Raw genomic sequence first — 24,694 nt, 5'->3', positions numbered from 1 at the left:
CACTTTGCCTCACTAACTATGAGATCTATCTACTGGAAATTTGAAAAAATTTCAATCTTGGGAGAATAAATAAATATTATACACTGGGTATTGTGCTAAATATATATTTATATAAATAGGTATAAAAAAAGTATAAAAAAAATATAAACTTTGCATCATGTTGTATTATAGTGTAAACGAGTTCTATCCCTAAATTCCTGCATTATCATTATCAGGCATTCTTTTCTTTTACCTTCTCATAATGGTCTTGTGCTTGTTCAAAGAAGCCATGTTGTTCATATGCTAATGCTGTATTGGTCTCATTGAATTTTGACCTCTTCTGCCATATTCCAACTAACATATCTTCCTCTTTGAGCAAGGCATAAAGTTCACATAATGCATCTAATGATTCCTAAAACAGAACAAACAATGCTCATTCCTTATCTATGTATACTGATGTTGATATAAGTCCGTGGAAAAACATTTAACTGAGAATCTTAAATCAATGACAGAAGCCAAATTTAAAAACTTTTTATTATAATGAGAGTCAGACTTCATAATTTCTTTTCTTTTCTAATGTATATGTTTCTTTCATTATTATGATAATATGGAAATCACAAATGTCACTGTAAAAGCATCAGCATGTATGGAAATACAAAATAAATTCTTTTAAAATTTTAGCTATATAATCCTGTCAATCATTGTCACAACTGTATAACTGGTATCACAAGTTCAATTTGGATATTCCTCCAAATCCAAAAATGCACTGGTGGACATAGTCATTCTATTATAATTACCTGTTGAGGTGAAGTGACTGGTTCAAATTCATATTCACTGATTGGTCGAGATTTGATCAGTAAAGAGGCACCACTATCAAATGCCATTTGTTCAAGTTGTAAGCAAGCTCTGTGCCACATGTTGTGTGTTCTACCAAGGTACTGTCAAAATAAAACATTCATTCAAACTCATTGACAGGAAATAATATACCTGTACATTGTTCCTGACTTATTTCGATTTCTTGGTACTAATTTCTGCAAAATTTACTTTGAAATAAATAAAATCAGAAAGCATTACTGCTTTTAAAAAATGAAAAAAAATAGAATTAAAAATCAACCAAGATAAAAATATTGTCAATATAAACTACTGATAAAGAATTTTGATTACTGTCAGACTGTTTGTATAGATTCACCTTTATTGCACAAGGTTAAATCATGGGCTAACAACAGAACAGTGTTCCACTTAAAAAAGTTTGGTATAGTATTATATTCCTTCATAACACAAGTGCTTATTGGAACATGGATGACATAATGAAATAGTCCCTCCCATAAAAGTGTGCACAGCACAGTTTTATACATCACATATCTTCACATTTCTTTTGTACAAAGATACAAAAATAACTCCTGAAAAGAGTTCTTAGCCCATAGTATTGCATACTTTTATAACAAATGTTGTAATGGAACAAGTGGTACATAATGAAATAGTCCCTCCAGAAAAGTGTGTAAAACACTCTCATTCATTAACAATTTCTTATTGGAACAGATGGTGATGCAATAAGAAATTTCACCCCCAAAAAAAATTAATATAACACATAGTATCAAGACACAATGTTGCATTAGTAAAGTACAGTCAAACCTGCCTTAACGGTCACCTCGTTTCACGGTCACTTTCAGACCCTCCCAAACATTTTCTCTATATAATTTAACTCATTTCAGCGGTCACCTGTCTAGCGCAGTCATCCAAGCAGTCACCTAATTTTTGCACGAAATCTTCATTTCAACTTTTAACAACGGTCATTTTAATGTTTTTAACTAACTAAATAATCATGATGAAAAAATAAATGTATTCACAGAATCGAAGTCAAAATGAAAATCGGAGCCTGTTTGCAACAGAGATCGCACAATAGGTGACTAAATGATTCAAGTTTCACACTTTTCTGTTTCCATTAAAAACCGTATCACAGACTTATTTCTCACGAATATAAACATATTTCAAATGTTATTCTTCAAATTTACCACTCTGGAATCCACCATTTTTTATTTCACTGACGCAAGAAAGATAACTCTATCAATTGAAAACACTATAACAATTTGCCCTGATCTGAAGGCGATGTCTGAACCTCGTTTAAAAGGTCATCTCTCTTGAGTGGTCACTTTTGATACTTCCAAAGAGTGACTGCTTCATACAGGTTAGACTGTATAGTACAATCTGATTTCAATCAATGCAAGTGTGCACATGCGTACACAACAATATGCTCTATTAGAACATTGAAAACATGACAGCATTGTTCCTTAAAAAATAAGCATACTACATATAATAACATACTTTCATGACACAAGCTCTTATTTGTACAGGGGGCACACAATGTGATAGTCCCTCTAGAAAAGTGTGTATAGAACTGGGATGACAATCTTTTTGTATAACATGACTTCCACTGCACATAAATGGTATTAATTCTCCACCAAGAATCTGTAAGAATAAAAGCCTCTATTCAACAATACAAAGCTATCAATAATTTGGCATTTTTACATGGCAAATTAAGGGGAAAAAAATTTATTTAAAATCACTTGGCATCTGCACTGATCACATATCTATTTAATATCCAACTGCTTTCTTATATATCTCAAGTTGGAACAATTTGCAGATGTGCAATATATTAATGACCTAAACTTAAGCCGGCAAATTATTATCTGAAAAATATTTACTTGAGTGCTGTTCATGTTATCAACTAAAGTTAAAAATATTTTATATTTTCTTTGACTTGACTGTTAGTGTTTCTCTCAACCTATTGCAACTCCTTAAAAATTCTTACACAGAAGCCAATTGTTTCATCAAACCAAACTGTTAATTTTGAAAGTTAAATGGTAATTACAAATGACTACCATACATATAACATATAACTTTATAATTGATATAAATATGTACAGAATTTCAGGTGTATATCATTGTAATGTTGAAAAGGAAATCAAATCTTATTAGATTGTAAGTATGCTTTCTTTTGTACCTGCATTACTAACACTAATGACTTGTCTGTGGCACTGTTAAAGCAGTTTGGTAAAATTTGACCATTTGAACAGTTTGATTTGATAAAACAAATTGTAAATGGGTCACAATTTTAAATGAACTGCAATAAGTATAAGAGTGAAACAATAACAGTAAAGGCAAAGTAACAATGTAAATTTAAGCTTAATTCATGAATTAAAAGCAGATTGAGGAATTTAAAAAATAGAAATATATATATTCAAACCTGTTGTTGTTTCTCAGATAAGATTTTCCATATTCTTGGAAAGAGATCAATCCATACAGCATGTGTCAGCTCAGTATTACTGTGATTTAACTGGGACAGAGCACCTAGGTAAGATAAAGTCTGAAAAAGGAAGATATAGTTAATGTACTTTCAGAAATTATTGTGTGCATGTATTATTGCGATTTTTGAAGAATGAACAAAAATGCAATTTAATTATTGCGATTTTAGGAAAAGCTACACACAGATATATGTACCAGATATCAGAATGCTAGTTCTTATTATTGCGATACTCAAGGAGTAGCATTATTTGCATTAATAAAAACCTCGCAATAATTTCTGAATTCATAGTAATGTTTTTATTATGGCAGGATCCAATTATTGTTTGTTACTTAAAGCTTGTTTGTTACTATCTTTATTTACATCTTCAAAAACAATCACATTTAGTTTACAATTTAGGCATAATATAAATATAATCAGCTTATTTGCATCAAATTGACTGTCCTAATTATCATGGTATGAGAACATTCCTCTGAGCATTTTGAAACATTTATAAATATTCACTTTTTTTATAATGATATCCCTGCCTACAAAATTGATTGTATTCTTTATGTCAACTAGAAGTGCAACTTACCTTAACACCAATAAAACTAAAACTTTCTAAGAGCATTGTCAGTCTATTATGTTTTAAAACAATTACCTCAACTGGTCAACAAGTCTCTAGGAATTTTGTATGGATCTGCAATTCTGCAGCAAAGTGTGAATATATTTACCTTGAATTTTCCACATCCCCTTATAACTTTACCTGGCTGCAGTTAAGAGTTGATTTATTTACCTTTACTTCCCTGCAACTCTCTAAGAACTTTGCCTGTCTCTGTAGTAAAGTGTTGATGTTTTGTTTTTGGTCATGTGTTTCCTTCTTTGGAGGTTCTTTACTACAGTTGTCATCTGATGTTACACCACTTAGTTCCATCTCTATCTCCTCCTAAAGAATACAATAATACATCCAGTGAAATCAGATTCCCTTAAGTAGAGATCGCTTCCTTCACTTGGAAATAACATGACACAAACATTACTTTTCCTGTATAATATTTACTAATATAAACATGAAAGGAGGTACTTTACTCTCACTGTTTCAACATTAAAAGTGATTTTTAAGACACTGTATATAGAGTTATTTTCGCAGGTTTTGGTCACAGTTTTGTCCTTAGATTGGGCAGTTAAATCTTCACTGTGTTCCTTATGTGTGTTTCATGGCCTTGTGTAATGCATTTAAATGAACAGTGAAATGTTTGCCTAGGGTACCCAATTAAATGTCTAACATGAAAATAGTGAAAATTTTATCATTATTTAATCAGAGATCCCCTAAGGAGTCTGAGGTTCGTAAGCTGGTTCCTTTATATCGCCCTGTATCACAAAGGGGGAGGCAATAACATTTAAATTTTGTGTTCCATAATTTCTCTTTTTTTCAGTTTTACTATACCTCTTCCTTGTTAGAGTCTACAGATTCTACATCCATCGGTTCTTCTTTGATTTTCATTAATGTGGCAAATGCTGCTCTATCCTGGCTGTCTGCCAAGTTCACAACACTACTGGCTGATGGTAACAGGTTCATTGAGGATGAACTCTGAATAGCATGACCTGATACAGCAACGGAGAGCAAAAGCTACAAAAACAGAACAAGTTTCTGGCAAGTTAAACAGCTGATAGTTACACAAATTCTTGACAATGAAAAATTACAATTATATTTAGAAGTAACTTCTAGGGAAAAGTGCATAAGTTGACAGAATTCGAATCGGATTACTCAACAATAAATTTTAAGAGCTTTAAATCTAAAGCAGTATATAAAACTTCTATCTTATAGGAAAGACTCTGAAAGAATTACCTATGAACAGCATGATCTGATGTAGTTATCAAAGTACTACCTATAAATAATTATCAAGATGAAAAGATATTGGGTGGATGAAAATAAGACAATATCCCAAAAATATGGAGTAAAACAAACAAATGAATCTTTTATGGATGGTCTTCAATGATGATGGTTCACTCAGAAACAAATAATTAGCATATAACTTAAAATGTTCACATCATAATGAACTTGTGTACAAGTTGATATAACCACAACTTCATGATAAACTACAGTTGATATAACCACAACTTCATGATAAACTACCTGTAACCAAAAACTTTATCCTGAAATTCAGAATGTACTGGTTTCACAATATCTCCATGTTCAATGAACCATAAAATTGGGATCATAACCGTAATTTGGATATAATTTAGAAAGTTCACATCATAATTAACATGTGTACTTAGTTTCATGTTGATGTGACTACAACTTTATCATAAACTACCTTGACCATGAACTTTAACCTGATACAGTATAGAGGAACAGATTAACAGACGGACAAACACAGACCAGAAAATAAAATGCACTCTACTAGCGTAGGCGGGGCATAAAAACTTAAGAAATGTTAATTTAACTTTTCACATTCACAGACCAAATTATATGGTACATATATTGCTTAAAAATAATCTTGAAAATCTCAATATTTCTTACCTCAGTACACTGTTTTATCCAGAAATGACTACTCATGGCTTCCCAATTCTGTGAACATGTAATATACAGCAGTCTGTCAAAAATCTTCTTTGGTATACTACTGTCAAACACCTAATAAAAAGTGAACACTCTGACTATAATGATGTAACAGCTTAATTTAAATCAAAATGAACAGAAGACAGGTATGGAATATACATGTGTTAGATTTTCTGAAGAATTAGGAAATGAGATCTTAAATGACCCCATACAGGATATCTAATTTAATTCTCTACTCTTATGTAAGTCCCATAACTCCTTCATTATTACTATTTTAGAATTTGATAAAAGTATCATGATATTCATGCAGACTTAAATCCTTATCCAGTATATATATTATATTTAACACTGAAAATGTTCACCATACTACTTGTTTTAAGAACATAAATTTTCTAAAAAAAACAAAAATATAACATACCTCGACAAATTTCTGTCTAATATGATGCTGGTTACATCTAAGTCCACCAAGGAAGGCTGGTTCTAATTTAGATGTTAATTCTGTTCCAATCAGACTCTGATCTCTGAAATGTACAACTTTATTTACAGAAAAAAGTAGAATATAAGTAATAATAAGTAATACTTTAGTTTATGCTTGTCTGTAAAATAGATGACAACGTGTATACAGTATAGTTTGTAGCTTAAGTATAAATAAATATTCAAAGATATACATGTAAACTTGTGAAATATCTATGGACTTATATTCTGCATTGACATCCCACCATAACAATTTGTTGGCTTAATATCAATGCCCACTATACATGCATGTGTAAGAAATAAATAAATGAATAAAAATACAAATACAAATAAAAGTGAATAATTGTTTTAGCTACCTATAAATATAGTTGACTAGTTCCAGAAACTGAGCATTTAGTTCTGATTCATCAGGAAATCTTTTTTCTACATTTTGCATCAGTTTGACCAATAGAATAGCCTTTTCTCTGATAACTGGAGACTGGTTAATGGCAATAGCTGTCTGAAATACAAAATAACTGGTAATTAAACTTTTTTTCAGAATTTTCAGATACTGTAAATTCAGAAATATTTGTGGTTTCATTATTGTGATTATTGAATAATGGACATAACTGTGAGATGAATTATAGTCATTTCAGGAAACTCTGCATACAAAGAATCCTGTAGAAATTTACAATGTGAGTTTTTATTTTCAAGACAAATATCCTGCCACAAATTTCTCAGCAATAAAAACATGACAATAATTTCTGAATTTACAGTAATTGAAATCACATCAAAAAGATTCTGGCACTAAAAAAATGTATTTAATTTATTTTTCTTACTGTCCAGTTCTTATTCTCTTCTTTGAATGACTTAGAATACTGGTACTTCCTTCTTAAATTTGTACACTCAGTATTATGGTTAAATATCTTGACATGTATTGCCGTGTCATTGAGGTATACCCCACATCTCCTTGTATTCAAATGATATTCCTGTCAAGTTCAGTTAAATTCAATTACAAATAAACATTCTGTCCTCAAAGGATAAGAAAAGAATTTTGAATTGGTCATGGGTCTTTATAATGATTCTATATATATAACTGACATCACAATATTCCTACCTTTGTTTTAACCCAATCCTCCACCATTTTTGTTATAGCCTTCATTACTTTACTATCTGTTGTTTTCTCAATCAAACCAACTAATATCTGACCAATGAATGATTTTCTCATCTCTAAACTCATCACACCAACACGATTTTTCACCAGGTCTAAACTCAGAATCAATAATTCACTTGCAACTGGAAATAAACAACACATTTTTATAATGTAAAATTGTTTTGTTGAATATATTTTGGCCTTCTCTATCAATCTTTAGAACACATTAAACTTCATTGAGTCCCCTTAAGCTCTTGGCATGGTGCAATTTTATATTCAATGTTGAAGACAATGTGATGAGTTTCAGCTTTTTGTTTTTTACTCCTTTTTAAATTTGGGAAATTATCTCATATACATCTACTCCAATACACAATATTCCAATTGATGCATTTTCACGGAAAAATTTGAAGTCACAAAATAAATATCTTCATGTCACAATGTCATATGAAGTTTTTTTTCTCAAATGACCCCAGGTCATTGGGTAGTAATTGGAAAGTTGTCTTTTGCGTTACCCATTCTACAGTCACTGCAAACCTATGGACATTGACAAAACTTTGGTTGTCATGGTATTTCATAATTACAGTGCATTTACTTTACAAACAGAAGATGTGAACTTTATTGAATTTGTTTTTTTTAACGTGTCTTCTATGTATTAATTAAAAGAAATTGTTGAAACCAGAAACCAGTTTCAACATTGCCCTTAACTTACTCTTATTCAATGCATGATATACAAGTAAAGATATTATAAAAGATGTTTACCTGGACTAGTTTCTGGAGTTGTCGGAGTCAGATGTTCTCTTGCCATCTTGTGTAAAACTTTCATGAAAGTTGTAATAAGTCTATCTATATAACATTGATTGTGCATACATGCTGCCTTTAGTATCATCAAAGTACTGAACAGCTGAGAGGGAGATCCTGCTGTTGTGGCTCTGAAAAAAGCAGGTACTTGTTTTTAAAATACCTTCAAGTCGCTACTGCTGCAGAATGTATGTACTTTTTACTTACCAATATTCAAATTATATGATAAATCAATTGTTTAAAATCAAAGCAAAATCTAATTATATTATTTTATAAAATCAATAATAATGAAGAAAAAAATCAAAAATCAAAGTAGCTATGGGATTATCTTTAGAAGGTTTTTGTACACAAGAGAAAACCAATATCCATTCCAGTCATATAAGGTGGTCAATATAAGGTGCACCAATATATAAATTTCAGTGTTTTCCGTTGTAGTATGTACAAGGAAATTCTTTTTAAATCATTCTTGGATGTAAATTTATTCCAAAATGAATTATGGTGATTATGTGTGAATCATTCAGATATCTTGCCGTATATTCTATAGTTATTAGGTCCATAAATCAGTGTTCATTTATCCCTAAAAAGAGTTACTTCTAACTTTATCACCTTGTGTGTACTGCATAAGGAAAAGCTTACACACTACACAGCAGAATAAACTACAATTTGAAAAAAATCTCTATCAGAAGACAGAAATTAATGGCTAAATTTTCAAATTTATAAATATTACTTAGTATTGAAAACATCATGTGAGCGTAATATGTTTGGTTTGACAACTTACAATCTTTCTGGGAAATTAAAAAGGAGAGACAATGGGCAGATATTGGAACAAGAAGGTAGAAAATAGGTACTTTGAACACTAGATAAATAGAGTTATGGTACAAAATATATATACTCAAACACACCTTTTATAAAACATTCTTAAAACAAAATTTAAGTTATAAAAAAACAAACTCACTTTTCATAAGCAGTTAGCCCTTCATACACAACTTTACTGACACAGGCGTATAGACATTCCAATTCCTCATATTTAGATGCCACATTTGATGTAGCTGGTTCTGTTGGGAAGAAACTCATCAATCTTGATAGTAAGGTATGTACTCCACGAATCACTTTTGTGTTGGGACAGGTCATGCATGCAGCAATGCCTCTCTGTAGTGGTTTGAAGCTAGATAATATGGTCTCTTTTTTCTAAATGAAATAAATTTTAAAATTAACATAAAATTATCATACTGTTTATTCAAAATAGATACTTGAGCTAACTTGTCCTAGAATTTAGCCTGTCAATAATTAGATAACATGTTCTCCTACAGCTAATGTATCAGCAATTCATTTTTAAAACTTATTTATAACTGGTCAATTCAGTATTAAGTTTACCAATAGTTCTTCAAATGTATATAGGTTTGCCTGAATATGCATGAAATATTTGGCACTGGAGGTTAAGCAACCAACAATCAATAAATCAAATGTTTTGGAAAACAATTTGTTTATGGTAAAAAACTTGATTTGGGTTACTTCCAAAAGATTTAGATTTCACCAATCTACATTTTTAAATCATCAAATAGAAAAGTTACAATAGAGTGGAAAAACTGCATAAAATTTGGTTACTAAATAAAAGGCTGAAAATGTCTTACTGTGGATTCATTATTTTTCACTGGACATCAATTTTCCGCTGGACATCAATTTTCAATGGTTTCTTGTGTTCAATAAATTATAAATTTTCTATTGGCTTGTAGGTGTAATACCACCATTGATTTTCCACTATTAGTCTTTGTTAAATTTGCACTTTTCAAAAAATTGTGCAGAATTTATCTTTGTTTCAAATAAAGAAATACTTGGCATGAGTAAAGTTTTATCCTGTCCAGTACTATAGAAAAAATTTCACATAACATTTCATTGCATATAAGAAAATAACCATCACTGAAAGTTAACCAATCAAATTTTCCCCCTTTTTTAACCTGTGTACAAGCTTTAGTAACCATGTAACCTCAAGTTTCCAAAATATTCTATAGAAACCCCAAATAAAAAAATAATGGTGCTTTGAAATACCCAAGATATATGTTTATGACCCAGAAATGTTTTTTCTGCAATGAAATGTAGGATCAATTACCTACAACTGTCAAATTCAAGGGAATATTTTTTTTCCACCTATTTTCGCATGCAACCGGATGTGACGTACTATGATTTGGTGGTATTACACCTAAATGCAAGAAAATGCAAGTTTTCCTCATTCCAAGAAAATAAGTATCCATGAAAATAAATGAATGGACAGTATCAACATTAGTAACATTTCTTACCAGAATCTGTAATAGGAAACTGAGTAACTCCAGGGCTGTACAGATGTTGTTGAAGTTTGGTTGATGGTTCTCTACAGATGTCAGGAGCTTATCAAACCAAGCCAGTTTTAATTCTGCATTTGGCCAGAAATCAGGTCGTAAGGCTGGCTTCAGTAGACTTACACATCTTCTTGATAACAGTTCACCTGGAGAACCAGGCGTTTCATTTACCTGTAACCAATTATTATGTATTAAAAATGTCAGTCACAATACATTATCGTAAGTCAATATGTAACCTGACATTAACAATTGTTAACTGTTTATCAACTCTCAATTCCTGCAACCAAAATAATATTAGAACTCCCTCTCTTTAGAATAGGTAGAAGATATTATTCCCAAAAACCTAGCCACATACCTGACAACATTTCAAAATGCCCATGGGGGTTTTATGTGCAAAATGGATCTTATAGTCATGCAAAACCTTTAAAGGGGCCTTCAAATTTATTTTAATGTTGTTTTTTTGCTTCTTCATACTTTTACAATCCTATAGCCATGGTAAAATTGAATGTTTTGATTTAAATTGTGGACAAAATTGCTCTTTCAAAATTTCCATTTGGGAGATTTCATGGGGGAAATCCCCCTCAAATAGTATCAATTGGCAGGTATGAAGCCAGTACATGTGGAGACTAATTATTTAGACAACACCTTGAAGTTAAGTTCATTTGTTATTGTCTATTCTATTCCTAGCAACTAATTTGTAGCCAGGAGTTAGGTGCCTGTTGGTATCACAATTAGTTATTTTAGCTTTTTTTAATCTTTACTCTGTACATTTCATTTGAATTGTAAATAATCTGAACTCTATTTCACTTTATTTTTCTTAATTTGATAATGTTAAATGCAGAAGAAATGTTGGCAACAGATACATATTCCTGGCTTTTCCCAACATTTATGTAAATAAAGCTGACATGTGCATAAAAAAATAAAGTTAACAGTGTTAAAATGGAATGCTCTTCGTAACAAGGCATTCCAATTAGTTAAATAAACATAAGAAATTTCTAAATATGATGTAAACATCAGCAGTGCACAAATGATTATTTTAAGTTCTGTTAACATCACAGAAATAACTTACCTGACAAGCAATTCTTAACAGGAAATTAACAACAGCATCACATGAATGTTTGTCAATAGGTCTGTTGACATCTGTTAAACTTCTGTTACTCTATAATCAAGAAGACACCCAATTTTAGACATAATTACTAAATGTTATCAGTAAGTTTTATGCTTTTTAACATTAAGTATGCACTAGTTCGCCTTCCAATTTCATTATACAGTAGAATTATAGTACAAAACAAGGCACAGCATTCTACAATTTTATTCTTTCTTCAAACCAGGTATATGAACACAAGAATATCTATCCATATCCCACTCACACTATTACAATACCATATTCAGGGAACTGTGAGATTTGGGTCAAAATCCTAATTTGGCAAATATATTCAACAGTTCCCTTCATAATGAACATATGTACACAGTTTCAAGTTGACTTGACCACAAACTACCTCACTTAAATTACCATGTATTCACTGGGAACCACTTTATATGCCAACTACAGTAAGATACACCTTTCAGTATTTCAGAGTCTTGCAACCCAATAAATAGGATGAAAAATTGACATTTTTTGGCCAACTTTGGGTGAGAGTCCCCCATTCAACCCCTCACCCCACCCTGTTATCACCTATCCTAGCTATATTGTCATCACTAAGTATTAGCAGCAATGTATGGATCAGTTCCATATAATTTGCAAATCTTTGCAAGTAAAGGAAAATTAGACATTTTCTAGATTCAATTCAGCATGTAAAGAGTTAATTCATTCTAATGTATAACAGTGAAGAATTTTATGATTTTGTTTCCCATTCTAAATTTTCTTGTACTGTAAACTTATGTAATGTTTATTTTAGATGACATTAAGAAACTTACACTCTCAAGAAGAATGTCCTGATCTTCAAGGACAACAAACTGATTACTTACAGCTCCAGAAGAATGTCTTGATCTTTTAGGTTCCTGAGGGGAGTCAACAGATGTAACAGATGCAGAGCTTCTCTTTGCTGGTACATTCTGGTTCAAAGCGTTAGTTACATCATCAGGTGCCTACAATTAATTTTTAAAACTATTTCAGTTAAAAGTTAGTACATTCTGGTTCAAAGCTTGAGTTACATCCTCAGGTGCCTACAATCATTTTTTTTAACTATTTTAGTTAATAAAACAAAAATAAAAATATTTGTATTGTTGGTTGGAATATTCTAAATCCTTTCTTCAATGGCAAAAAAGAAGAAGCAATGTGATTTGCAGATTATTTTTTAAATGACCTCGACTTACTGGTATAATTCTTCTTCACACATTGTAAAACAAAAAACATGTTGACTAAATGAAGGTGATTTACTTATGTTGTACTGAATTAAGTATCTCCTTTGTAAAAAAAAACTTTTTATATCATGACTTATTGTAAAAACTTCCAAAATATTTTACATTTGTAAAACTGTCTATTTACCTCTTTTTCTATACTTTCCACATCTTCCTTTATTCGTTGCATTTCCCATTTTATAATAACTTCAGCCAAGTCTACAGCTAGTTTGCGATGCTCTAATGAAGCCTAGAATTAACAAAATACCTGAATATTTTTTTCTTTGTTTGGATTTAATAATTCATTTTCACTCTACAGGAAAATCATCCTGGTTTATGTCATGTTGTTGGCTTCTTGTTCATGTTTTATATCAACTGCATATAGCAGATAAACTTCACATGACAATATTTTACAGCTAATTATATTTGAGTAAGAGATTATTTGATGTTCAACTTGTCTACTACAGACTTGTGTGCATTGGGTATGTTGTTTTTAAGCTTGTAAACATGATTTAGTATAACTTACACTAAAAGTAAATCCAAGTCTTTGTAATGAGTTGACATGTGCATGGAGAATGTATAATTTATCTTGTAAACATTTTTTATAGTATAACTTACACTAGCAGTAAATCCAAGTCTTTGTAATGAGTTGACATGTGCATGGGGAATGTATAATTTATCTTGTATATATTATTTATAGTATAACTTACACTAGAAGTAAATCCAAGTCTTTGTAATGAGTTGACATGTGCATGGGGAATGTATAATTTATCTTGTATGTATTATTTATAGTATAACTTACACTAGAAGTAAATCTGAGTCTTTGTAGTGAGTTGACATGTGCAAGGGGAATGTATAATTTAGCTTGTATATATCATTTATAGTATAACTTACACTAGAAGTAAATCCAAGTCTTTGCAATCAGTTGACATGTGCATGGGGAATGTATAATTTATCTTGTATATATTTTTTATAGTATAACTTACACTAGAAGTAAATCCAAGTCTTTGTAATGAGTTGACCATGTGTGGTATCAGATGATGTCGAACTGGGTAATATACTTTGTAATGACGTACTATTAACTGACTGAAATCAAAGATGAAAATAAATTTGTAAAAGAAACGAAACATGTTTCTTTTTTAAATATTACTTTTATGAAGATGCTGCTTCTATGTAGTACCAACTAAAATGAAACATAACTTTTAAAATGCTTGTTTAAATTGAATGTAAATGGTCATGAAGAGCAAACAGAAAGTACCAGAAATTTAATTAAAGGTTGACATTATAAAGAATACTGCTCTTACAAATCTGTTTGGTACCGGTAATACAAGTAAGTTGGTCTTGTTTATTTTTCTACACCTTTGACAGAAGTGTTATTGTCTTACTGAAATACTATCTTTTCTCTTTTATCTTATTTACGGCTACAACTTACAGTATGTGCACCAGCTGTGCTACAGTGTGGCCTTCTTCTACTATAATCTTCTTGGTCCAATGAGTTAACATTCCCTACAATACAATTTACCAATTAATCAATGGTAAATTTCTTTCCAATACAATTCATGAAAACAGTCATTGAAATTATATGTTTCTCCATGCTTCATGAAAATTGAAATAAAAATACATCAGTTTTGTATGTTAAATATTATTTCTTTATTTGATATGATTAAGAACAGTTGTATTTTGTCACCTCAAAGTTGATTGGACTGACAAAACAACTGAGATAACACGAGCAAATATAATGCACATCTTCATTTCGAATAGACATTTTACTATTTAAACAGGAATTTTGAGATAAAAAGAGTCAACTGTGTATGAAAATTGTATTCCTAATGAGCTTGTCAAATATGAGCAAACAGTTAGTCTTACATTTCCATCCTCCATTCTTCCTGGCATTGCTGGTGTCAAAATTTCTAAAGCTTGACGGACAACACTTCTAGCCTCCACAGCATGGGCTTTCAACAAACTATGAAAAACCTGTTAATAAAACAAACAATGCAAATAAAAGTAAATGAATACTTTACTTATAGATTATTTCTACTTATTTTACTTTGAAGTATAAACCTTAACATATATACCTAGATTTTGTATCAAAGTTACAAGTAAATATCTTAATGACAATTATATGATGTGAAGAACTGTTATCTTCATTGCAAAATCACACGTTAAAGATTTAAAATAAGATTTTTCTATGTTGTAAAGTGTTTGCCTTTTGCATTTTACCTTATTTTAATGAATGTATAGTTTTTGTTTCTGCCTTCCTGTGACACATGGCCTCCTTTTGTACCCTTACATAACACAATATTTTAGGAATCTGAGGTCACATTGAACCAGATGGCAATACTAGGGAATAACTAACTGAAAATCTGATGTCTTCATAAAAGAACTAGTCCTATACATATGCAGCAATGTTACTGATATTTGCCAATTATTTACAAGCTATCTCAAAAGTTTGCCAACAAAAAAAGCAATAGAATAAAGTCAAGTTATACATGTACATTTCATATTAAAATCCTAGTCATGGTTAATTATACAACAGAAAAATTTTTCCGCAGACCATGGTCTATAGCATCAAATTATTTTACAGCACCTAAAGAACAATTCGTTTAAAGATGGCTTATTTTATTCTAAAGTACCTGAAGAACAATTCTTTTATGAATGGCAAACTTAGCAATGATATGAGACAGCAACAGATGTCCATGATATTTGGTAGCAGGATCAACACAGTTCTTTGATAATAAACATGGCCAGGCAAATGTCATCAAACGTCTTAGTTTGTTCCCTTGTTTTCTGTAAAACAAATATATTCTAAATTATATTGTGTAACTTATTCATGTAATATGTGAATTTTTAATCCATTATAATTATCATTCCTGCTACAAAAAGTACAAAACATATTTTTCATATGACTTATGGATGGCTACTTTGATTTGATTGTGTTGTAGGAGGGTATATAATACATCTCTTTCTTTTAATTTTTTTTTTTAACAATTTCAATCCCACCTAACCTGTTGATAATAAAAATCAGACATAATTAACTATGAAAACATTTTCTGCAATCAATATTTTCAAGCATCAAATTACTAATTATCATAACAATCAAGACCAATATAAAGGTTCAGACACCAAACCTAGGCTTTGGTCCTTCAATTAACCTTTAATTATCCTTTTAATCAATTACTTGAGTAATAAAACTATATAATAGGTTGATTGAAACACTTTGCAAACAAGTTAATATTACAAAAGAACTTTGAGTTACTCATTTATAAAAACAAACTTTATAAACTATATCAAAAGTGGAAAGGTTGCCATACCTTATTTCTACATTTAGACAATGGAAGTATATAGAGCATCCAGAAAACTAAGAGAACTAATCGTCTGCCATGATATTGCAGCCAGACAAATACTTATTCTAGGTAAATCTAATTACATGTACTGGTCTAGTAATATTTTCAAAATCATTATTATCCAGTATTTACAATGGAAACTTTGGCTTCAACTTGCCACTCAAATTTGTTGGAAAAAGTTGCACACAAAAAAACTATCAGCATAGAGAGAAAAATTAATAATTTAATTATGTTTTTTATAAATTAAATGCAGTAAGAAAAGGTATCAATGATTATAAACATTATTTGTTGTAAAATTTAATATGGACATTAGCTTTACTCCAAAATACATTTGACTAGTATTAGCATCTTTGTACAAGACATCTTGTGAACAGTTTCTTCTAGGGTATGACTGTTACTAATCCATATACTTATCAGAACAAAATCCTCAAATGATACACTTTTGACTGAAAACTTCTGACAAATGTTAAATATATTTTTACTAATATCAATATCAGACACTTATGTCAAGTAACCATCTAAAGAATGCTGTAAAATAGATTTATAATAAATTGAGATTTTATAATTCTACTTCAATATTCAATATTGGAGAGAGAAGTTTTAATTTAAATTTCTAAATTATTTATCATCTTTCAATCTATGTATCTTTACTTGTTTTCAGGAATTAAGATAAATGACATTCAACAACGTCTGTCGAAGCTAACTGACACAGAATCCATCATGTTTTCTCTGATGAATCAACGCAGGTCTATGACAGAGTTTACACACGACATGTACCAAGTTTATCGTCTTATTAAGTGGCAACAGATACAGATGATGGTGAAGGTATTATGGGAAGGTTTCACTCCAACAGACATTAACCAGATCATTGTTATGGCCATGATGCAGTATGCTGACAGTATTACTAGTGATGAAGATGGGAACTCTTCTGTATTAGAGGAAGATATGATGGTCGAAGAAAGACTGCAGTGATTTGTGACTGAACTGTACTAAAATTAATATACTGTTTAATGTCTAAATGTATTCCTACCACAATAATTTATTGTAATATTTATCATTATTCATAGTGCATATTATATTTAGTGCTGATAATAAATTACAAAGTATTTTGTTTTGTGTATTGTGTTTCCTTTTTCTTTGGAGTCTAAGCCAATATATGGGCTATACTAACCTAACCCTTACTTTAACCCTAACCCTACCACTAGCCCTATAGATTGCCATAAACAATTAATTTACCCATAGGTGACAATGATAGCCTTTTTCGAGATACAGACTTTAGAAAGTTGATTTTTTTAACGAAAAGTTGCTAGAATTAAAGAAAAATTATTCGGACAGTATTTTTTGGTCCAAAAAATTTAGGTTCCCATTGCTTTTCTTAACATAATTTGTACTTATCTCCCTTGCCTATCAATTTTGTACTTAAAAACATGTGTCTCATCCTAGTGTTGAAGACATCTGAGTTCCGTTAGGGCTAAGAAAAATATATTATTTTGCCTTTGGTATAATGCAGAGTGCACAAAGTCTCTAATAATAAAAAATAATAGGTGCACATATCGACCAATCAGTATTAGCCATACTTTTAATTCTGAATACCATGTTATCTTCATTAAATGGCTGCATCCATAAATCTAATGGTTTATTGTAACCTAAACCTAACCCTAACTCTATGGTAAAGATTTCCCCTAAAATAAATGGTGACAGAAACTGCAGAAAAAAGACAAAACAAATGAAATGAAATCGATGATTATGATGTAAATGGATTTGAGAACATATGACAACATTCACAGTAACATTTAATAATGATAACTTACTTATTGTTAGCATCATGTATGTGTGAGGATGCTTGCTCCACTAACAAGGAGGATAACTGTAATAATAGAATTCTAACAGCATCTGAGGTTCCAAACGGTTTATCTGGGTCAATTATTCTATTGATAAACACACTAATGACATTCTCCTGACTATCTTGGTCTGGTGTTGGTGGTCCTCCTATTAGTTTCTCACCGTCCCCACTCTCAAAGGCATGCTGACAACAGGGTATTATTACATACTGGAGTATCTATAATAAACAATGGGATAAGTGCTATGTAAGTGACTTTTACATTGCAGAACCTTGCATGTGCTTGCTTGTTCAATTTACATTCTACAAGGAACGTTCTACAAAACAAGAGGTATAAACATTATAAATCATTTGTTATCATCTCTACTTTTATGGGTTCATACTGTCCATTTGGAAATTTGGTGATAAGATCTTTGGTAGTTTCTGTTTAATACATTCAATGCAGGTCTTGATTTTTGAATAATATACTTGTGTTCATTATTGAATGGGTTATGTTTACCTCAAGGTGGGTTTATTTCAGTTTGCATGTTTTAATGTGACTTGACTTCTGACCAGTTAAACAATTTGGTTTGATAAAACAAATTGTAATTTGGTCAGAATTTTGAATAAATTGCAATAAGTGGAGAGCAACACTTACAGTCAAGTCATTGTAATTGAAACATGTTTGCAAAAACAGCTTCAAAATATTCTAATCAATGTTTATTTCATTATCAGATGAAAATTATATGTGTTGGTACCGATAGAATGCCCCTGCATCTGCAAACATTACTTTGGACAAGTGAAATTTTCTAAGTCAAAGGGATGTAATTCTCCAAAAAGTTGGTTGAATGAAACACAAGCTTACACATTAATTTGCAACTATTCATTTCACAATAAAGATAACAGTGACCAAATTTAATTCCATTGTGCTTTAAAAGTTTTCGGTAGAGAAGTAGTGTGAAGTTATTTCCAAATGACAGAAGTCAAACACAAAGTATTCACAACAATCATAACCCTAACATTTACTTACCTTAGATTTTAAATCTTGACTCCAACTTGGATCATGAAAAAGATCTACAAACTTGAAAAAAGAATTCCTTTTCCAGTCTATTGTGTAAGTCTGAAACAGATAATAAAACAATAATTTCATCACAATGTGTATATTAAAGCTAAATCACTGACAATGTTATAGATAAGCATTGCAAATTTTCTTTTTACCAAAAAACTGTCAAAAATTTTACCAAAAAACAAGAAATGAAACTTCCAACCCTTAACCTGAATAATAGACAAAACATAACTGCAGACAACAGGGAAAATGATGAATTCCTAATACACCAAAAAGCATAAGCTGAGGATATTTCAGAATAAAATTTTCCTCATGAAATAGGAGCAAGAAAATCGTGTATATTTTATATGTTAATTTCATCTAGATAAGTATTGTATGGTGTCTTATAATATAAATGTATTCAATACACCCTTTTTGACCTGAATTTTTAAGGACAGAAAGCTAAATTTATCTAAAGCTTGCAAATCATCAAGAGATTTTATTTGACTTGAGATGAAAAGTTAAAAATAAACTATACTAACAGCAGCAACAGTTTTCTCCAAGTAATCCTTGACAAACTGGAACTGTACTATATATCTGTATGTAAAACATCTCAGGACATTGAATAAAAGTTCTACTTCATCTATGTGGTATCTGTAATGTGTTTAAAATAAATATTTAAATAATCTACATCTTAAAAAAATACATCCTAACATGACTGACTTTGCCATTAAAAAAATACATATTACTGTTATCACTGTACAAGTTCTTTATAGATGAAAAATGATCAATTTCAACATGATTTTAAGATAAAAACAAATCACTCCCTAACTTTCTGATATACAACTATGAACTGAACATTAACATTAAAATTATGACAAGAATTTGTGTACAGTAAATACAAAATAAGATTTAATGTATGGATAGTATTCCTAAATTTGAAAGTTTATCAAACAATTCTAATGTGTTAAAAATTGTATGATAGAGACTTATTGATTGATACTTACTTGAAATAGTTCAACAGACATTTAACCAACAGAGCAGGTTCTTTCCATTGAATATAATCTACACTATCCTACAATTTCAAATATTGGTACTTCATTTTGATTATGTTTTGAATTGTACATTTAGACGACTATCATTTATGAAATGGAATCATAAAAATATACAACATTTGCTAGGTGAAGAAAAAGCATATACCATTTCCAAGTTTGCCCTAACCAGGAATTAAACCCCAAACCCTTCTCCATTTGATATACCATAGATACTCGCCTCAAAGTCGATCCTACTATAAGTCGGGGGCCCTTTTCAGCTCCAAATTCTAAGGATTTAGTCTTGACCCTCGTATAAGTCGGACAAAATTTGGGCATTTTTTTTTCAGCTGACAGTAACTGAACGCCGGTAAAACCAATGCAAATCCAGGAATAATATTCATTTCTGCATTAATGTTTGTTTGGTTTGAATTTAGTTGATGCTCATCATGATAATTTATATTGCTGTTAATAATAAAGATGTATTCATTTCTCTTGTTTTGTTCACTGTTCAAATGTTAGATTAGCCATGTGTTGTTTACGTAATGCATCAATGATTTTGTAGGGTATGACTAACAACCTATTGTTTGAGAAAAGCGAATATAAACCAATATGAACCTGAAAAATTTAAAGTCAATCAACACTTGATGAAAATATTTTTCACAGCATACATAACTCGGTGTTAAATGAGCATGTACACTTCATAATTCTTATTATATTGTGATGATTAAAGGATTAAAAAAATTAAGTGAAGCTAATCAATATATTAAAATAACTAACTCCAACTCATTAGTGTCATCTGTTTACCTATCACTGATAGTTTTCACACCTTTAGTAAATACAACTCTTTGTCTCTTAATTGGGGTTATCAATGGATTATATTGGCTTGTCAATCAATTTTGTAATTTGTTTACTGAGACACTTTAATGAATAGTATTTTGATTTTGGGAATGAATCTTAAAATTATTTTTTGATTATTATATGATTTATAAGCATTGAATTGATATCATGATATCACAATAATGACACAATAACTCCGCTGAAAACATCCTTTCACATATTTGGTACATTATTATCTCCTTTTCATTTTTGGTTCTTGGCTCTTCTTTTGGGTTTATAGGAAAACCATGTGACCATGAAAATCAATACACAAACCGGAAACAGTAGAATTTCAACACGAATTTGCAGAAAATGTTTACCAAAGAACAAATTAAACACAAAGACAGTATTGTAGTCATTTATTTTCAACAAAAACTTTTTATTTATTGATTTATGTAGGTTTGGCAATCAAAAACGTAGTTTTGACCAGGAAATTCACTCCTGACCACTTTTCTCAAGCTTGGATTTTTCCTCTGGTCGCTAGATCTCGTCCATTAGTCGGTCCCCCTCTCTGGATTATGAATTTTACTCCCAATTTTCCGACTAATAAGCGAGTAGGAACGGTAAGCACATCATTAAGAGACAATTAAGGCAGTTCAAGTTTGCAGTAAGTACAAAGTAAATGCAATGAAACAATAATAATAATATCACCATCTAATTCTGGCAACTTTCTGTTGAACAATCAATCATATTGTTATCTTTTGCATTAGCACAGTATGATATATTTTATTACTATTGTAAATAAAGTATTTTTTCCAATACTACTATTGATGTGAAAAACGTAATGCTATGTAAGTGTCATTATTAAAAACTCTAATTCTAAATCTGACAGCATTATTTCTATGCAGCAATTTCAGAAATCAAATGAATTAATCCTGCATTTTTTCTCAACGGTTTAAAACATTTGCATTAATAAATGTACATAATTATTTCTGCATTTAACAGTAATATATCAAAACTAGTGAAGTGTAAGTAAAATATTAAATAACTCACAACTTTATCATGTCTGTCTTGAAATGTGTCAGTTTTCCACAAGGATAAGAGATGTTCCAGCTGTAAGAGGGAAATATAATTTGTTATAGTAAGTTTAAAGATCAAATAACCTACAGTTTAAAGATTTTCTGCATTAGTCTAAATTATCAGCTCTTAGAAAACCAAATTTTTCTTTAAGAGATCAACAAGTATCATAATATACTCTTAATCAGTAAAACATGGTGTAACAGAACCTCTTAATTTTTTTTTTCTGAAGTCCAGTCTCTCATGAACAGAGGTTAAAGCTACCATTTTCTTTTTCAACATTGTCTTTTGACAACAACCAGATGTTTGCATGTATAAAACTGACCAAGTCCTGTCAAAATATTATGAATTTACAAAATACAAGGTACACAAACTATCTGGCATGTTGTTATAGTTTTCATTAATTTGTGATCAATAATACTCAAAATTGACAACAACACTTCAAATGGTCTGCAATTTTATTTGCTATGGTCTACATGTTTCGCCTGCAAGACAGGCGTCATCAGGACAATTTTCATACAGAAATTAATTACTGAAGTACTCAAAGTGGTACATTGAATTTGACGTTGTCAAGGTGAGAGAAACAATGAAAGGCTTGCGAAGTGGTAGGAACCATGGGAAGATCCTCCATTTAGATACCAAGCCTTTAGAACAATGTCATGTATCATATAAAAGTAAAACGAACTCAATTTACATTGTAAACAAACTTTATTTTTCTATAATTATCTTATCTATTTATAACTCTTTATTGCTACTTTCACTTTTCATTGTTTCCTCACCTTGACAACGTCAAGTCAAATTCAATGTACCACTTTGAGTACTTCAGTAATTAATTTCTGTATGAAAATTGTCCTGATGACGCCTGTCTTGCAGGCGAAACATGTAGACCATAGCAAATAAAATTGCAGACCATTTGAAGTGTTGTTGTCAATTTTGAGTATTATTTAAATGTTGCATTCATTTGCATAATTTGACAACCCTGCATACCAAGGTATCCACTTCAGGGACTCTATTGAAATGATTCACACAAGCGTTGGTTCACCAAACGGAGTTTAATTTGTGATCAAGTTTATTAGACTATTGAATGTAATAAAAATTTCTGAATATTTAATAAATTTAACTGTGACAGCAAAACAAAACATAGAATATCTTAGAAAAATAAAAATAAAAATATTTCTGCAAATGTTTGACTTGAGTATTTACAATTTCAACATTTTTAGATAGCCATTCCTCTTCACATCTAACAAGTATGCTAATAATAGATATCATCTGGTACTGCATGTCCTGTGTTCCTGATCCAGTAGGAAGAGATGTTGGTGAGGCTGAGATATCGACAACAGCTGACTGACCCTGTACAAAAAACAAAACAAAATTTGAATGAACAACATTTTGATAATTTCTTTTAGAATAGTTTGCTTCTTAATCTGATAAAATATATACTTGTTGTAACACTTTTGTCATGAATGGTTACAGAAAGATGACAGTAAAAGAAACATTACAATACCAAATTCTCTCAGGGTAATTATTCTGTTAGTCCTAAATAAGGTGGTGTAAAGAAATCAATATAGAAATAAGCCAAAAACATACTCTATAAAATTGCCTAAAAATATGATTTATAATTAATAGAATCTGGTGAAACATTTTTATAAAATGGCAAAAGTTTTGGAAAACAATAGTATATTTATCATATATGTTTTACCTGTGTAAGAGCTATCAGTCTTTGTGGACTTTTCTCCAAGATTTCTCTTAAAGGTTTACCATCCTTATGTGCTAAAACAAACTGAAAAATGCAAACAATGAAATGAAACAGTTATTTTGTATGAGTATCTTTTGGTAAATTTTTTAATGACAGATTAGACTTCATATAAAATATGCACTTTAAATTCATATGTTACTGAAAAAATTTATTTAATATGAACAACTTGACATTTATCACATCCATAGAAAAACACAACACTTCTTTAATATCATTAGCATCAAAATATTTTACAAATAGCTTATAGTTATTAAATTGTTTTTAAAATAGAAAAGTATGTTAATTGTATTTAATACAAACTTCAAATAGTCTAGTCCACTGTTGATCTTGTAGATGAATTTCTTGAAGAAATAGTTCTATTGCAGTGTCTGGGTATCGTAACAAAAACTTCACAAGTGGATCACGGAAAGGACTGCCAGCCTGTAATTAAAACAACAGTTATCCAAAAGCATCATCTTTTCAATATCAGTTGTTTTAAAAAAAACTTAAAACATATATATATATTTCTAAAGTCAGAAATAATTTTAAAAAGTAATGTCCATATGCTTACTTTTTAATAAATTTTTTGACACAAGACCAAACAAATAACTTATGTCTGTTGATTAGTAAAATCTGATACATTATCATTTAGCAACTAAAATTATATTTCTGCAGCATTTTTATCATCAAATTACAAAAGAATATTTTTGAATAAATGCCCTTACCTCTAGGAACATAGCTTTCTCTCCATGCAGAGTTAGAACCACTAATGGTTCTATTAACTTCTGACTTGCTGCTGGTATCATGTGGAAGATATTGATAATTGAAGCACATGTCTTTAGTTCCTTCAAAGAAATTGTATTATTGTTTATATGTTGACCAAAGCATTGATTTTTAACCAACACGTTTGATTCAAAGTGCTAAAAAATCA

The 24,694-nt window shown here is 30.4% G+C and overlaps 1 protein-coding gene across 1 annotated transcript in view; it reads right to left on the bottom strand.

Annotated features, from left to right (window-relative positions):
• Positions 1-24,694, bottom strand: part of LOC127725943 (transformation/transcription domain-associated protein-like) — a 70,850-nt gene that overhangs the window by 16,200 nt on the left and 29,956 nt on the right. The window contains exons 38-66 of the mRNA XM_052233251.1: positions 24,489-24,608; positions 24,085-24,204; positions 23,728-23,808; positions 23,232-23,378; positions 22,005-22,064; positions 20,109-20,176; positions 19,644-19,755; positions 19,087-19,176; positions 18,049-18,296; positions 15,527-15,680; positions 14,760-14,867; positions 14,326-14,399; positions 13,880-13,979; positions 13,042-13,143; positions 12,522-12,641; positions 11,623-11,712; positions 10,515-10,724; positions 9,176-9,408; positions 8,182-8,351; positions 7,387-7,565; positions 6,647-6,789; positions 6,235-6,337; positions 5,781-5,891; positions 4,704-4,886; positions 4,056-4,205; positions 3,224-3,343; positions 2,302-2,445; positions 777-917; positions 233-391 (exon numbers count right to left, since the gene is read on the bottom strand). Coding sequence (XP_052089211.1) covers positions 233-391; positions 777-917; positions 2,302-2,445; positions 3,224-3,343; positions 4,056-4,205; positions 4,704-4,886; positions 5,781-5,891; positions 6,235-6,337; positions 6,647-6,789; positions 7,387-7,565; positions 8,182-8,351; positions 9,176-9,408; positions 10,515-10,724; positions 11,623-11,712; positions 12,522-12,641; positions 13,042-13,143; positions 13,880-13,979; positions 14,326-14,399; positions 14,760-14,867; positions 15,527-15,680; positions 18,049-18,296; positions 19,087-19,176; positions 19,644-19,755; positions 20,109-20,176; positions 22,005-22,064; positions 23,232-23,378; positions 23,728-23,808; positions 24,085-24,204; positions 24,489-24,608 — 3,840 coding nt within the window. The remainder of the gene's footprint in view (positions 1-232; positions 392-776; positions 918-2,301; positions 2,446-3,223; positions 3,344-4,055; positions 4,206-4,703; positions 4,887-5,780; positions 5,892-6,234; positions 6,338-6,646; positions 6,790-7,386; positions 7,566-8,181; positions 8,352-9,175; positions 9,409-10,514; positions 10,725-11,622; positions 11,713-12,521; positions 12,642-13,041; positions 13,144-13,879; positions 13,980-14,325; positions 14,400-14,759; positions 14,868-15,526; positions 15,681-18,048; positions 18,297-19,086; positions 19,177-19,643; positions 19,756-20,108; positions 20,177-22,004; positions 22,065-23,231; positions 23,379-23,727; positions 23,809-24,084; positions 24,205-24,488; positions 24,609-24,694) is intronic.

This window comes from Mytilus californianus, unplaced genomic scaffold (assembly GCF_021869535.1).
Source record: "Mytilus californianus isolate M0D057914Y unplaced genomic scaffold, xbMytCali1.0.p SCAF_1, whole genome shotgun sequence".
Classification (NCBI taxonomy): domain Eukaryota; kingdom Metazoa; phylum Mollusca; class Bivalvia; order Mytilida; family Mytilidae; genus Mytilus; species Mytilus californianus.
The sequence above is the reverse complement of the archived record's forward strand: the minus strand, read 5'-3'. Positions and strand labels throughout refer to the sequence as shown.